This window comes from Protopterus annectens, chromosome 5.part0, assembly GCF_019279795.1.
Source record: "Protopterus annectens isolate FY-2018-M chromosome 5.part0, PAN1.0, whole genome shotgun sequence".
Classification (NCBI taxonomy): Eukaryota; Metazoa; Chordata; order Ceratodontiformes; family Protopteridae; genus Protopterus; species Protopterus annectens.
The window spans coordinates 1,838,475,495-1,838,492,606 of NC_056735.1; the positions used below are offsets into that span (position 1 = coordinate 1,838,475,495).

Below are 17,112 nucleotides of genomic sequence, written 5' to 3' on the forward strand. Positions count from 1 at the left end.
AACTGTACACTGTTAAGATACTAGATAAAAAAAAAAAAAAAAAAATATATATATATATATATATATATATATATATATATATATATATATATATATATATAAAACCCAGTAACACTTAACTCTGATGCTAGTGTGTGTGTGTGTGTGTGTGTGTGCGTGTGCGTGTGTGTGTGTGTGTTACACATCAGCCCTACTGGATAATCTCAGCACAAATAACAGACATAATCATATGTGCAATAATCCATTGTTTCGGATCCTATTACGCACTGGAATGCTGATCATGTACCATTAACACTGCTCTGTTTTTTGGTCAAAATTGTCTTACAACTGTAATCAGGTACCAAATGAAGTTTACCTTTTCCTGCAAATAAGCATTCCACACTTGACACTTAACACCACTACAGAGAACATAGTCTGGTCAGCACTGTGAAGGTGGGGTGGGAGGGGGGTACAATGCATTACAAAGGCAATTTGTTATGACATATAGCATTCATTTTAGGGTATGTACTTGCCTTTAAAGCACACCAAAAGGAGATCTCTGGCTACATTTTAATGTTAGCCCAAGTTCAGTGAAAACATTAAGATCCTACATTTTTACTGCCAGATACATTTTTATGTTAATGCCCAACCCAAAAAAAGCATGCAAATTTACTTCAAGGGGAAAAAGTCATCAAGATGGCAAGCCTGCTTTATTACTAATGCAATATAACAAACTGAATACATCAAGAAAGGAAAATGAAAAACTGCAGTAGTCCAATTCACTTCTAAAGACAGCTACATGTTTACAGCAGTTACTTGAGTTTCATCTTCAGCTGAGGTACACATTGTACTCTTTCAGAATGTCCTCCTTTTCCTGGAAGTAATTGCGAAACCACTCAATGTGACCAAGTTTTTGCTGCACTGTTAAACATGGATTCTTTGACAAGCCAACAACAACAAGCTCCATAAAATGGCGAATTGGTCCACTTTTTGGAAAGCCTTCCAAGTGCTTTTCCAGAAAGATGTGTTCATAGAACTCAACATTCTTTTCCTCTTCTAGTCCTAGAATTCAAAGACATTAACAATATGATCTTAACCCTTTTCCATGCTTTTAAATATGAAGGTATTTGACAGATAGCTCCAGGCAAACAAACGCACACAAACACACACACACTTTCATTATGCTTATCTTCCAGAGTTTAATTCTCAGCCTTAAACACATAATGCAACACATTAATTCTGCCTGTGTTGACAGCACATCAGTCAGCTGTGTACTGTTCCCAAGCATTAACAAACAGCCATTAGTGTTGCAGTGATGTTATTAACAAAACATAGCTGGTAAATGACAAAAATAAATAAATAAATAACAGGCAGCCAGCCATTAAGTACAGAAGCATCAATTAGACCCTGTAAGAGTCAACAAGTGTAAAACATGCAAGACAATGGACACCATTTTGTGTGACCAACAATGGTGATATTTCTAACAATGGTGCATGTAGTGTGCACAAGCAAGACAGGTGCCAGGCAGAAATGTGATGCCCTAGTGACAGACACCCTAAAGTGCAGTCCCAAAAGTATACTGGGGAATTCCTCTTACTATGAGGTACAGCAATCTCAGTATGAAGTAGCATAGGTGTTAGGGGTTGCAGGGGGGCAAATCCCATACAAAAAAAATCACAATGTTATAAACAGCTTTCGACTTTCAATGTTTTATGATGTCTGTCATTACTATGACACTGTTCTGTTATGGAGCCATATGACTGGATATCGCTTACTGGAATGTTAACTTACATAACACAACAGAACCAGATAAGAAAGTCTTACTTAATAAAATAAAAATTGAATATTAAATATGGAGCCATTTTAAGAAAAAGAATTCCAGATGGAAAGGAAAATACAACTATACAAGTAACCTACCAATAACAATAGTGTGAGCATTGTACAGACATCAGACATGGAAATCTACCACAGGCTGAATCTGACAGCTGGCCCGACTTTCAGCTATAAAAGGGGGCATCTGCCCCATGCCATCATTAGTTCTTTCTTGTCCCATAAACAACAACAACAAAAACAAAAACTGAGCCAAGTCTCTCTCCCTCAGAGAGGTCCTCAATACAACTTGTCCTCCCAGGGCCAGTCTGCAACTGCTCTTCATCAGGGATTCTGGACAAAAGAAAGAAGAGTTTAGTAGCTAGGAAAAGGTAGCATTGTTTGTTTGTGTGTGTGTGTATGTGTGTGTGTGTGTGTGTGTGTGTGTGTGTGTGTGTGTGAGTGCACGCGAGTGTGAGAGAGACAGAGCTAAACTGCCAAATTAGGATGAAAATTATGATAGCAATCTTTTCCACTTAGCAAGACAGGATTTTTTTTTAGTCCTCATGGTCTTAAGCATGTCTTCAAATTAAAGGTAGTAACGTTATATTCTCTAAACAATGAGTCTGAGCATGGACAGATTTGCTGTACCAAGGACCCTTGAATTGCATCAGGAGATTCAGGTGCTGAAGCACAAGGGAGAATCAAACCACTGTTGGCTCAGTCAGAAAAGAAAGTACAGTTGTGCAAAATATTAACATAAGAGTAGATGTCCTTCACTTCACTGTTGCAGTATTCTAAAGAGTATGGATTCCCTGCCAAGGGTAGCCCAATGTCCAGCCAGTATACCAAATCCATAGGATTTTATAGATGTCATCGCACGTGTGCTCCCTACTCAAGGTTTAGGGCATAAAGGTAATGTACAGACATACATGCCTCTGAACTGAAGAGCCCCAGCAGGAGCAACAGTCCTAGGAATTACGAGGAACATGTGCATCCAAAGGGAGAAAAAGAAAAGGAATTCCATGCCAGGAAGACAGAAGGAAAACAGAACAGCAGAAGGGGGATAAGGGCAGGAGTGAATACCGGAACAGTGAAGAGAAGGACATCTACTGTTATGGTAAAATTTTACACAGCTGTACTGTGTCCTTTCACAACTGTTGCAGTATCCCTTTACAAAAGGGGGAGTATAAAAGCTCAAGAGGAAACTCAGGAGGAGGAAGTCCCAGAAAAGCCCTCAAAAAATCCATGCTGGATAGCTCTGGCAAAGCCAGCTCTTGCTCTGGAAACATCCAGTTTGTAATGGTTAGTGAAAGTATGAACAGAGTTCCAAGTAGCAGCCTCAAGAATGAAACTGGTATGCAATCCTTTGAAAAAAGCACAAGAGGAAGCAACAGCCCTAGCAGAATGAGCCTTTACAGAGTGAGAAAGACATTTTCATTGAAAGTAGTAACAAAAAGAAATGGCCTTAGAGATCCATGAAGATATGGTTTGCTTAGAAACAGCTAAACCCAGATATCTGGGATGAAAACAAATAAAAACTTGCTCAGATTTGGGAATGGCATAGTCTTATCAAAATAATATCTGAGCTGTCTATGTAATTCCAAGGTGTGAAGAACCTTCTCACTAGTAGACTGTGGAGAAGGAAAAAAAGTAAGGCAAATTAATAGACTGTTTAAGAGATGATTCGTTAAACACCTTGGGCATAAAGGAAGGATTATTACAAAGAGACACCCTGTTTCTATGGAAAGATCAAAAAAGTCTATAAGAGCCTGGAGTTCACAGACCCTCTTATCTGAAGTAAGGGCCAAAAGAAGAACAGTCTTCCATGTACAATGTTGCGAGGAAGCTGAAGCTGTAAGTTCAAAAGGAGCTTTGGTCAATTTCTCAAGTACAAAACCGAGATCCCAAGTAGGTGGAATAGGCTTCCTGGAATGCCTGATATGAAGGATGCTTTTAAGAAACTATGACCTCAAACTTAGAGGCCAGAGGAGGAGGATGGCAGACAAACAGAAACAGCTGAGAGGTGAGCTTTATTAGAAAAATATGCTAACCCAGCATGGAACAAGTCACACAAATAAGAGAGAACTAGGGGAATCCCTAGGGAAAGTGGATCCTGGTTATGAGCAAGGCACCAAACAGAAAATATCTTCCATCTGGACGCTTATGATTTCCTGTTAGTGGGTTTCCTGGCCTCCTGCAGAACCCTAAGCATGTCCTCAAAAAGTGTCTAAAAGGGTTCAAAACCTATCACCCACAATGTCAGTTGAAGATTAAATGAGGATGTATCAGAGACCTTTTGTCTTGTGTGAGTAGGTCCACCCTGTGAGGTAATTTGTGGTGATTGCCCCTAGCTAGGTGAAGAAGAAGAGGGAACCAATGCTGTCTGGGCCAAAAGGAAGTCACCAACAACATTTTGGGCGAGTCCTGCTCTATCTTGAGCAGGACCCTCAGAATCAGACAAACGGGAGGAAAGGCATAGAAAAATATCCCCTTCCAAGAAAAGGATAGGCCATCTACCCTCCAAGCCAGACAACTTGAAGTGGTCTGTTCAAAGGGGAGGCAAAATGATCTACTTGAGGAGTACCCCATCAATGGACAATGTCCAGAAACAAATCTCTGAGGGGCATCCATTTGTGAGCATGTGTAATAGACCTGCTCAAAGAGTGCTACTATATTTACTCTGAAGGAATGTATACAACCTGAAGAGTCACTTGATATTGGACAGCTAGATCCCAAACCTGAAGAGCCAGTCTGCAAAGGAAGGAAGGACTGTGTCCCCCCTGCTTGCTGATATACCACATCACTGTGGTATTGTCTGTGAAGATTTTCAGAGGCCCTGGAAGAAAGAGGAAGTGAAATGTGTGATGGGTGAAAAAGAGAGCTCTCATCTCCTTTATGTTGATGTGGTCTAACCTCTGATAAGGATGCCGGAGACCCTAGACCTTGAGGGAAACAAACGAGGCTCCCCACCCTGTGCCTGAGGCATCCAAAAAAAATTCCTAAGAAGGGACTGGGGGCTAAAAGGGAGTCCCAGGTTGAGAGACAGCTGATGAATCCCCCACTGAAGCTCGAGTTTAAGGCATAAAAGAAGAGGGACTAGAAAAATCTAGTGGATGACAGTGTTGGAGCCATACTAACTTCAGGAATCACTGAAGTTTTATCATATGACGTCTGATCAGAGGTAGCACAGGAATGGTCAAAGTCATGAATGCTAGAACCCTGAGAAATTCCATGGCTGCAACAGAAACCAGAGGAGGAAGAAGGGATTAAAAGGGTGTTTAGAAAAAGAGCCTTGGGAGAGGGCAGGGAGGCCAGCACAGGAATGGTCTGGAGCCTGTAACTGACAAACACACAATTGTGAGAAGGAACCATAATGGATTTCTGGAAGTTTACTGTAAACCCCAGGCTTTGTAAGAGACAAACAGTATAGAGGACATGCTGAAGCAAGACCTCAGGGGAGGAAGCCTGAATGAGCAGGTTGTCCAGATAGGGAAAGGTATGAATAAGAAGTTATGTACTCACCATAATGTTCCATTTGAGTAGGTGGCTTCATTTGTCTGCAACCTGTGGGTCTTGGATCCGATATCGGATCAGAGCCGGCAACTATTTATACAGCTATGGATCCGAGCTCCTAGCTCCTCCCCTCACCCATAATCCCCTGCCAACCCCAAATGACCTCAGATCAAGTTTGCCCTCCTACGTATACCTGAAAAGGTATCCCAACAGGAAAAGGCAGGATAATACAACAAAAATGAACTCTTCTGAAGGCCGGGGGAAGGAGGGGGGGGTGGTTGCAGACAAATGAAGCCACCTACTCAAATGGAACGTTATGGTGAGTACATAACTTCTTAATCTGGAGTAGGGACTTCATTTGTCAGCAACCTGTGGGACAGAGTCCCCAGCTACCTGAATCTTGGGCGGCCATCATGGAAGGATGTTCCGGAGCACTGCGGAGCCAAAGGATACTCTCCCTCTGGAAATGACGTCCAGTTTGTAGTGGTTGATAAAGGTATGAGAAGAGGCACAAGTGGCTGCCGAGCAAATATCATCCAAGGGAACTCTAGATCTAAAAGCAGCAGAAGTAGGTATGGAGCGAATGGAATGTGCACGGACTCCTTGAGGTGCGGGCCTCCCAGAAGCTTCATAAGCTAGAAGAATACATTGGGAAATCCAGCGTGATAAGGTGACCTTCGAAACGGCTTTACCCAAACTAAATTTGGCAAAGGAAATGAACAGCTGATCAGATTGTCTGTGACCAGCAGTCCTATGAATATAGAAATGCAGCTGCCTGTGCACATCTAAAGAATGCAGCTTGTACTCTCTCTTTATTTCGATAATTAGGGAAGAAAACTGGTAGGTTAATGGACTGATTGATATTGGTTTCTGAAGCCACCTTGGGTAGGAAGGAGGGATAAGTCCTGAGGTACACTCTATCCTGATGAAAAACCAAGTAAGGGGGTTTTACGGAAAGAGCTTGAAGTTCCGAAACTCTTTTCGCTGAAGTGATGGCTACCAGGAATGCTGTTTTCCAAGACAGGTATTTAAGATCGGCTAAGGCAGCTGGTTCAAAGGGAGAAGTAGTCAAGGCTTGAAGAACTAGTGATAGATCCCAAGGGGGTACAGCTTCTTTGATAGGGGGCCTGAGCAGAAAAGTATCCTTGAGGAAGGTTTTGACATCAAAGGAGCTGTCTCATGTCCTACATGGTAATGGGAGATGGCTGCCAATTGTACCTTGACTGTTGAACAGCTAGCCCCTTGCTGAAAAAGTCCGATGAGGAAATACAACACAGACGTTAACGGAGCAGTGAAGGGGTCCAAATTATGATGTTCCGCCCAAACGGAGAAGCGCCTCCATTTACTGCGGTAAACTTTCCTGGTGGAAGGTTTATGCGCTGCCACCAAGATGGCTTTGACTGGTGAAGAGATGCCGGGAGTCCTGATTAAGAGTGGAACTGGAGCAGCCAAGCTGTCCGCTTCAGGTTGTCCAGATTCGGGGTCGGTAAGCCTGATGGATGGGATATTAGATCCGAGCTGGGATCCAGAATCCAGGGAGGATTCACCAGGTGAAACCACAGGTAAGGAAAAGTACAGTTTTGTACCTACCATAAATGTAGATGTCCGATAGATATGCAACTGCAGTCATAACATATGGGTTGTCCTGCCTCAGGCAGCCCTCGGTCGGCCGGATTCCAAAGTCTGGGTCCGACGTCGGCTGATGTCACATTTCTCTCCAACGTCAGAGCGGCTGGAGTACATAAGCATCAGCCGACGCCATTTTCTTCAGTGTTTCTTGCCCCAGATGCCAGGTGCCCTCCAAGGAAGGCTGTAATCAAATTGGAAGACAAAAACAGGATTCCAGACAAATAAGTAAGCAATAAACAGATGCACCATAACAGATATCCCCAGCTAAGAGAAACAGGGATAGGAGTGGACCCAAGGCATAGAGGGGTATGGAGGAGGAAAATCCGACTGCAGTTGCATATCTATCGGACATCTACATTTATGGTAGGTACAAAACTGTACTATGTCCTTCAAGAATGCAACTGCAGTCATAACACATGGGTTGAATACCATAGCTTAGCTGGGGGGGAGGAATGCTCTAGGAAAGAGATGGTGTGGCAATCAAACCCTGCAGGACTGCCAAGCAAAGCCTGCTCTGGATCTGGAATATAAAGGGAGATTGTAGTGTTTGGAGAATGTATGCACGGAGCTCCATGTAGCAGCTTCTAGAATGTCTTTTGTAGGTACCCCTCTTAAGAATGCTGTAGAGGTGGCTGTAGCTCTGGTGGAGTGTGGTCTGACATTGGCTGGAACATTCTTCCCATGGAAGGAATAACAAAATCTGATGCAATGTCCAATCCATTTTGAAATAGTCTGTTTGGAAATTGCTTTTCCTAGTACTCCAGGGGCGTAAGCTACAAAAAGCTGATCAGACTTCCTACTGGTCTTGGTTCTGTCCAGGTAGTAGCGAAGTTGTCTGTGAATGTCCAAGGTATGCAACAGTCTTTCCCCTTTGCTCTCAGGATTGGGGAAGAAAGTAGGCAGGTGAATAGCTTGATTTAAAGAAACCCTAGATACCACCTTTGGCATAAAAGTAGGGTTGGTTCTTAAGGAGACCCTGTCTCTGTGAAAGATTATGAACGGTGGTGATGCCATTAGGGCCTGTAGTTCTGAAACCCTTCTTGCTGAGGTAATTGCCAACAGGAAAGCTGTCTTCCATGATAAAAATTGTAAGTCCACTGAAGCTGCTGACTCAAAGGGAGGTAGAGTCAGTTTTTCTAGGACAAAGTTGAGGTCCCAAGCTGGCACTGGAGCCTTTCTTGGTGGCTTAATGTTCTTGATTCCCCTGAGGAATTGCCTTAACAAAGGATGTGAAAACACAGGCGGATCAGTGTTATATCTAGCTGAGATAGCTGAAGCATCTATCTTTATGGAAGAATATGAGAGTCCATTCTGTAGCATATCTGCCAAATATTCCAGGATGAGTGGGATATTCAATAATGATGCATCATGTCCCTTGCTGGTATTCCAAATGCTGAATCTCTTCCATTTTGCTAAGTAAACCTTTCTGGTGGATGGTCTTCGAGCTTCTGTTAATATCCACTGAACTTCCTTGGAGAGATAGATTGAGGTTATTCATGGGATCTCCCAGGCTGTTAGCTGCAGTGTCTGAAGGTTTGGATGCACTGTTTTGAAGTTGTGTTGAGTCAAAAGTAGGGGCCATTGGGGAAGGGCCCACTTTTTGTTGTGACATATGCTCCGTAGTAGTGGGTACCAGTGTTGTCTTGGCCAGTCTGGAGCTATTAGGATCCCCTTGGGCCTCTCTGCTTTGATCTTTAGTAATACTGTGGTCATCAGTGGCAGAGGTGGGAATGCATAGATTTTTAGAAAGTTCCAGTTGAATGAAAGAGCATCTATTTTCCAAGCTTGTGGATGGTATGTCCTTGAACAGAATTTTTGTAGATGATGGTTGAGGTGGGAGGCAAATAGGTCTACTTCTGGCCTGCCCCATGTCGAGGTGAGTTGTGTGAAGATTTTCGGATGTAACCTCCACTCGTGTGGATCTATGAAATTCCTGCTTAGGCTGTCCGCCAGCACATTGTCTTTGCCTGGAACAAACTGGGATTGCAAATGTATGTTTAGGCTCAGTGATTTTTCCCAAAGATTCATTGTCAGTCTGCAAAGGGGGTAGGAATGGGTGCCCCCTTGCTTGTTTATGTACCACATCACAGTGGTGTTGTCTGTCCGTATCAGTAGATGGCCTTGCTGAAGTTGTTGTAGAAAGGCCTCGATGGCATGCATTACTGCCAGCATTTCCTTTTGGTTTATATGCAGATGTGTTTCCTTTGGAGACCATTGTCCTTGTATACATCTGCCCTCCATGTGCGCCCCCCATCCAAGGTCTGAGGCGTCTATGGTCATGGTCTGTGTTATCGGAGGTTTTTTGAATGACATACCTGTGTTTGCCTGGCTTACCGAGGCCCACCATAGGAATTCCTTTTGTAGGCATGGAATGAGCGGTATGGTTGTCTCTAGGTTGTTGCTGTGCTGAGACCATAGGCTTTTTAGGTACCATTGAAGCTTTCTCATGTGTAGTCTTGCTAATGGAACCAGGAGAATGCAGGATGCCATGTAACCCAGGGCCTGTAGGAATCCCCTTGCAGTCCATCTGGGTGAGCTTTGCCAAACCTTTGAAATAATGAGTTAACTTCTCTTGCTTGTCTTCTGTCAGGTAAGCCATTTGAGAGGCAGTGTCTAGATTGGCTCCTAAGAAGGTTATTTGCTGGGATGGCTGAAGTCTTGACTTTTGGAAGTTGACTGTGTATCCCAGAGCCTGTAGCAATTGTATGACATAGTTCAAGTTTTTTGTCAAAATCAATTTGTCGTCCGCATGTATGAGGCAGTCATCAAGGTATGGGTAAATTTGGATCCCCTGGAGCCTGCAATGAGCAATTACTGAAGCCAGGCATTTTGTAAATACTCTGGGCGCAGTAAATAAGCCAAACGGCAATGCTGAGAATTGATAATGCTCTGGCCCTGCAAGAAATCTGAGGTATCTTCTGCAGCTGTGTCTGATAGGGACATGCAGGTATGCCTCCTTGAGGTCCAGAGTAATCAGCCAAGACCCCTTGCCCAGCATGGGAAGGAGTTGCTGTAGAGTCAGCATTTTGAACTTTGGTACTATGAAAAAAGTGTTTAATGCGGACAAATCCAGTATTGGTCTCCACTGAGTTTCTTTTCTTGGAACACGGAACAGTCTTGAGTAAAACCCCTGGCCTTGTTCTTGTTGTGGAACTCTTTCTATTGCTTTGATCTGAGCAAGCAGAGAAATTTGCTTGATAGCCTCTGCCCTCTGGTTTTGTGGTAGGTTTGGCATGCCTTGTTTTCTTGGTAAGGTATGAAAGTGGAACCTGTAACCTTGGTCTATAATGTCCAAAATCCATTTGTCCTTTGTCAATCTGTGCCAATTGTCTGAAAACAGAGATATTTTCTGCCCAAGGGAGCTTCTATTTGCTCCTTGGTCAGCGGAAGTAGAGGAAAGTCATTGAGATTGTCCCTGTTGGGCAGGGGAGACCCCTGTGTCACTTCTTCGGTTTGCTGGTTGCCATTGTCGTCCCCTGTAAGAACCTCTGTATTGTCCTCTTCCTCGGCCACGCCTGTTTTTACCCCTTTGAAATCTTTCAGGGTTAGGAAAGGACCAGTTTTTAGAAGGCCAATTCCTGCTGAATCTGGGTGGCTGAACCTGGGGGAAATCTTTGACCGTCTGAACTGATTTTGCTTTTTCCTTGATGGACTTTAACACATCTTTAGCATTAGTACCAAAAAGCTTGTTCTTTTCCAAAGGTGCATCAAGAAGTTTTGCCTTAACACGATCTGGTAGAGGTTGTTCTTTTAACCATGCATGCCTACAAATGACCGCCCCTGTCATAGCTGCCCTACATGAAGCTTCCAATGCATCATATCCACACTGCAGAAAGTGATTGCTGACTTGCTGAGAATTATGTACAACTTCCTGCAAAGACTTCCTGTCTAAAGGTTCAGGAGAGGCCAATGTTTTCTGTAAATCATCTAACAGGTAATCCTGATATTGAAACATATGAAAGAGGCAATTCAGAGCTCTCATAGATAAAGTAGTGGAGGTGTAGACCTTTTTCCCCATCTCTCTAATGACCTAGCTTCCTGTTGGAAGGCAAGGGATTTTGGAGGTGGATGCTGAAACCCCTTTAGGTCCCTGAGAAATAGTTTCTAAATCAACAGCATGGGCCCTAAAGAAATGAGAATGTGTTTCTGGGACCCTATAATATCTGTCTGGCTTGGCTGGGGCAGGAGGAAGAGTATCTGGGGTAACACTGGAGTCAGAGTATAGGTCATCCAAAACATCAAGCACAGGAGGTATAGCTAGGGGCCCTGTGTTGGGGCTTTTTAAGGAAGGTTCGAAGGCGCTTTCTGGAATCAGAATATTCCTGGCCTTGCCACTTAAAATGTTCCCTCATGGTATGCAGAACTTCCCCAAAAGAAATATCCTCAGGAGGGGAGGCCGAGGGGATGGAATCCTCTGCATCCGAGTCCTCATAGGTCTGGAAGGGCTCTTCTTGGCCATCTGAGTGAACAGAGTCCTCGGAATCTTCATCTGAAGGGATAGGGTCAGAGGGTTCAACCCGAGGCCTCTTATCAGAAGGAGGCTGGGATCCTCTCTCAGGATGGGCCTGTGAACCTCTAATCATGGAAATTAAGTCTGCGGCCATAGTCATGATTTGTGTTTCAGGAGTAGGCTGAGGTAAGGCCTTAACAGTAAGGTGCTTGGTCTTGCTGGCTGCCTTAGCACGTGTGTAGGCCTTAATAGACATGGCCATAGGAGGCCTAGCAGCTCCACGTGCAGGAGTGACCTTATCTACAGCAATGGTCTCGGGCATTTCCTCGGTTTCAGTATCTGGAGGAAAATCTATAACTGGCGTCGGTGTGGCCTCCGGTATCGGAGGTGTCGGTAGCGGTGTCTTCGGTTCGAGCGGTGAAATAACCGTCTCAGGGGAACCGGAGCACTGCGTAGGTTTTGGAGTGGAGTCGGTGGAAGACGCGGGCCGAGGATGTCGGTCCCGGTCTTTTCGTTTCTTAGGAGTCTGCGATGTTGGAAGTTCCGACGGCATTGTATAAGTAAATTTATCGCCGAAAAAGTCTTCAGCGAACTCCGCCCGGCGCCTAAGAGTGCGCTTATTGAAGCAAGCACAGGCGACACAGGCCAAGACGTCGTGGTCTGGGCCAAGGCAAGGAAGACAGTAAGAGTGGAAATCCTTATGAGGTATTTGTTTACCACAAGACAGACAATTGTTAACTTTTTCAGTAATTTCTGACATCGGCTGAGGCAAGAAAGGTCCCCAACGGGGTACTTAGCTTTTTGTTGACTTCGATTCAAGAATACAGGAGCTGACCGACCGGCACTTGCGAACTGCTTCTGCTTCGGCACAGCGGCAAGAAAGACTGAAGAAAATGGCGTCGGCTGATGCTTATGTACTCCAGCCGCTCTGATGTCGGAGAGAAATGCGACATCAGCCGACATCGGACCCAGACTTTGGAATCCGGCCGACCGAGGGCTGCCTGAGGCAGGACAACCCATATGTTATGACTGCAGTTGCATTCTTGAAGGACATCCAAGTTTGCCGCGGCCAGAATGGGGCAATGAGGATTATTCTGCTCCCCAACTGAGAGGCTTTCTGTAAGAGCTTTAGCATCAGGGGTAGAGGAGGATAGGCATAAAGTAGACCGGGCGGCCAAGCATGCACTAGAGCGTCTCTCGGGGCCTCCCCTGGTGGGGGAATCAGAGCGAAGAAGCTGTTGCATTTCACATTTGAGGAAGAGGCAAAGAGATCGCAGCAGGGTTGCCCCCATTTTGCAAATATCCGCTTCGCTACTCGGGAGTTGAGAGACCACTCAGAAGGGGAAAGAATAGTGCGGCTGAGTTTGTCCGCCAGAATGTTGGCCGGTCCTGGAATGTGCGTTGCGATCAGAAAGCGGTTGGTGGAGATCGCCCATTCCCACACCCTCATGGCCTCTCAGCAGAGAGGATAAGACCTGGTTCCCCCCTGTTTGTTGATGTACCAGACAACTGACATGTTGTCCGTCTGTATCACAATAGTTCCTATGGGAAGAAGGTTCTGAAGTGCTTGCAACGCTAACAGCACCGCCCTCATCTCCAGAACATTGATATGCAGGGAGGTCTCTGTGTCGTTCCACGTGCCTTGGACTGTTCTGCCTGAGCAATGCCCCTCCCAACCAAGGCGAAAAGCGTCCATGGTCACCGTGACGAGAGGAGGTGGAGCGCAGAAGGGTCGGCCTGTATGGAGGTCTGGGGACTGAAGCCACCATAACAGGGCCCTCCTGCAAGCCTTACTGATAGAGATAGGGTGATTGAGAGGAAGAAGCTGAAAGGACCATTGTACTTGGAGGGTCCACTGTAGTACCCTCATATTTAGATGAGCGCTTAGGGACTGGCTCCACAGTGTCCGGCTCCTTCCATGCCCTGGTGGTAACAAAGTCCACCAGGGGGTCAGCCGGAGGGGACACCCAAGAGGTAGACGGGCCTGCTCCAAATGCCTCCAGAAACACGGACTCGTCAGAGGAAGCCTTGGGGGCAGACCACCCCCCCTGATCCTGAGCATTTCCATGATGTCTCCAAAGGAGACATCCTCAGGGGGTGACCTTGGGGAGCCTTCCCCTTCATCAAAGTCCGTGTCCACTGTTAAGGACTCGGGGGAGTCCACGTGCCTCTTCTTACACTTATGCTTGCGAGGCACTTCCTCGGGGGGGGGGGGGGGGCTGTCAGTAACCACTCCCACAGGGGCAGGCAGGCTGCTCAATGTTTTTCACTGCCACTGATCAACAGAGAGACTTTCCTTTAGCCCAAGCAAAAAAATGGCCTCACAGAAACTTACAAACAGTTCAAGAACAGCAAGCCTGTAACTGAACTTTTTTAAATCAAAACCTGGTTGCCTCGTGGTTTTGCCGTCTTTTCAGGCTTGTTGGCTGTTGGTGAAGCACCCACCAAGAGGAGAAAACGCTGAGAGAAGAAAGGAGCCACTTTTGAGACTTTAAGTATTTTTCCTCTGTTTATTTGCTAAGTTTTTCTGCATAGCCGCCTATTTTGAGCATTTTCTGGCTTGTTAAATTTGATTTCTGCATTAGTAACTGTATTTAGAGCACAACCTGGAGCTGTTTACTGAATTTCCTGTTTGCACTTATTTTTAAAATCGTTTTTTTCTCAAAACTTGCATTTTATCTGTCTTTGGCCTAGCACTCTTGTGTGGGGTCATTTACTGCACTGTTATAACTTGTTGATACTTGTTAACCTCTGCTATCTCTGAAAAAACAAAAAACAAAAAAATCTTGCTTTTTTCCACTTTTCTGAGATTTACAAAAGTTCAGTTACAGGCTTGCTGTTCTTGAACTGTTTGTAAGTTTCTGTGAGGCCATTTTTGCTTGGGCTAAAGGAAAGTCTCTCTGTTGATCAGTGGCAGTGAAAAACATTGAGTAGCCTGCCTGCCCCTGTGGGAGTGGTTACTGACTTGAAACTTTAGTTTTATTGGCCATTTTGGGTCAATTCCAAAACTCCTTCATCTTCCTCTCTTAAAAGCCTCTTTTGTGCATTTTTGAGCATAGCGCAACAGCGGGCAGCGCCGCCTAATTGGGTTTAAACTATTCCTGGCTCCACAAAGTCTGTTCTTCACTTTTTCCCTTAGAGCTGCACTATCTCTCAATTTAAACACCATATTCTCATTCTAAGGCCCTTCACTGGTCTAATTAAGTAATCCTACAAGTTAGCACTATTAAACCATAAGCACTACTTTCTCTTATACTCTACGATTACCCTGTCCTCTATTGGTCCGTCTTAAATTCAGTTTCCCTATTACTCTAGCATGTCCAAAGGTCAGTCAGTGGTTTCCTCTCCAGTCCAGCTGGTGAATCTGGGAATTTTGAGGCAATGTTACAACTGTCTCATGTACACGGACAACCCTCGCCTCCTCCAAACAGGTTCAAATATATGTGAGAGATGCAACTATTTAGCCAAACTGGAGGCTGAGCTCTCTCATCTCAAAACTGGTGTAACCAGTCAGGAGGAGAAGGTAACATCACACAACACAATTCCAGTATCACATAGTCCCACCACATCAGCAAACCAAACATAAATACACAAAAACATACTCGGAGGCTCTAAATAAAAATCTACCTAAGCAACAGAGACCTCCAAAGCAGACATCCAAGCAAACGCTACCTCAAAACAAAACACACACAACACATAACCCACAAAGTCAGTGTGCCAAGCAGCCACAGCCCTTAAGGCTGAATAACACACCTGATACTCTTGTTATAGGTGACTCTGTCAGACACACTGACGTCCCGCTCACCAGGCTGAATAAAGAGAAGGTCACAGTGAGCTGCCTGTCGGGTGCTAGGATCCGACACATAACGCAAGCACTCAGGTCACTCCAAAGCAAATACAAATATGACTCAGTCATTGTACATGCTGGTGTGAATGACCTGAGAAGTACCTCCCTGGACTACATGAAAAGAGACATAGAGGAGCTCTCTGATCATGTAGCCCAGGCTGGTATGACCCCGACCTTGAGCAGCATCTTACCCTCACCTAGAATGATGCCACAGTACAAAGACAAAATGATCGATTTTAACAATTGGCTAAAATTTTGGTGTCATTCAAAGGGGATCCAGTGTCTGTCAGCCTGGGATGACATGCTCAACAAGCCACGTTGCTTTGCTAGGGACGGCTTGCACCTGTCACCACTGGGCTTTCGGATATTGGCAAAGGCTCTTGCCACCCCCATAGTGCCTTTTTTAGGCAAGGCTCAAAAGTCAAACCAACCCCATAGACAGCACAAGGAACAAGAAACTAAGGGTAATGCTGCTAAACGCCAGAAGTCTTAACCTCAAGATGCACGCACTCGAAGCTCTCCTCAATATGGAGAACAGTGACAGAAACCTGGTTCAAGGCTCCAGAGAGCACCCCAGCACTACCAGGCTATACCTCATATCATGCTTTTCAGCCCCAAAACCCAGACCGAACCATAAAAGGAGGGGGAGTTTCCATATTTATCAAGGATATCCACACCTCCAGGTTAGTGGCATTGCACGAAGTATCGGAGACCATCCATGCGCAACTAACAGTGGGCAAGAATGCTTTTCAGTTTATAGCATCCTACAGATCACCCTCTCAAAGTCAGGAATCCCATTCGGCTTTCCTGAAAACATTGGAGAACATGAAGATCTCTCCAAACACCATTATATTGGGCGACTTCAACTACCCAAACATTGACTGGAAGCACTACTCAAGCCCCAGCACCTTAGCCCAAAGATTCCTGGAAATTATAAACTCAAATGCTATGGAACAACTAGTCACCACTCCCACAAGAGGGGACAACATACTAGACCTGATCATTACCAACATGGGGACTCTATGCTCCACACCAGAAGTATATCCCTCATTGGTAAGATCAGACCATAAATTAATTTCACTGGATGTCCACATCCTGACCCCACCCCAGCCCAGAAAACCACAGTGAAAAACTTCTCAAAAGCGAACTTCTCACTTCTCAAAACCAAGTGGAATCCTTCAAGGCCCCAGGGCCAGTGGAAACTACAGCCCAAACTGCAGAATCCTATATAAATGCATTCTACGGACATCTCCAGGAATGCATGGATCATGCTATCGCAAACAAAACCAAGACCCAATCATCCAAAGGCAGGCCCAGTCTGGTGGACCCCTGCCATAAATAAACTGTACAACAGAAGGAGGAAGCTACTACATGATAGAGCAAAATCCCTAATAGGGAAGGCATCTCTGATCAGTACTAGCAAAAATTACAATCCCTCATAAAATCCTCCAAGGCCAGCTTCGAGAGAAAAATTGCACAGGACACCAAAGACAATTATAAGGCTTTTTTCAGTTATGTTAGAAACCTGGGATGTAACTCCCAGACTTGTTCTGAGTTGATTCTAAATGACAAAAAATACACTGAACCCACAGACATCGCCAATATCCTGGCAGACAGGTTCATTGCAAACTTCTCCACCCTCCCCCAAAAGAGCAAGTATCTATCCCGCAGAGGGCTGCCTCCCAAACATCTCAGATGCTCAGGTGAAGGCTGCCCTCTCCAAAGCAAAAAACACTGCTTCCATGGGACCAGATGGCATCCCAAGTTGCGTCCTACATGAACTACAAGAGGAACTAATCCCTCAAATAAAACAGCTATACAATCTCAGCCTCACTACAGGATATGTGCCCACAGAATGGCGTGCAGCAACAGTGGTCCCACT

General features: G+C 45.0%; 1 protein-coding gene across 1 annotated transcript in view; it reads right to left on the reverse strand.

Annotated features, from left to right (window-relative positions):
• Window positions 1-652: 652 nt before the first annotated feature.
• MRPS31 (mitochondrial ribosomal protein S31) overlaps window positions 653-17,112 on the reverse strand; it is a 621,425-nt gene continuing 604,965 nt past the window's right edge. Inside the window, exon 6 of the mRNA XM_044072042.1 lies at window positions 653-1,041. Within this exon, the coding sequence (XP_043927977.1) occupies window positions 809-1,041 (233 nt within the window). The 3' untranslated portion in view covers window positions 653-808. The remainder of the gene's footprint in view (window positions 1,042-17,112) is intronic.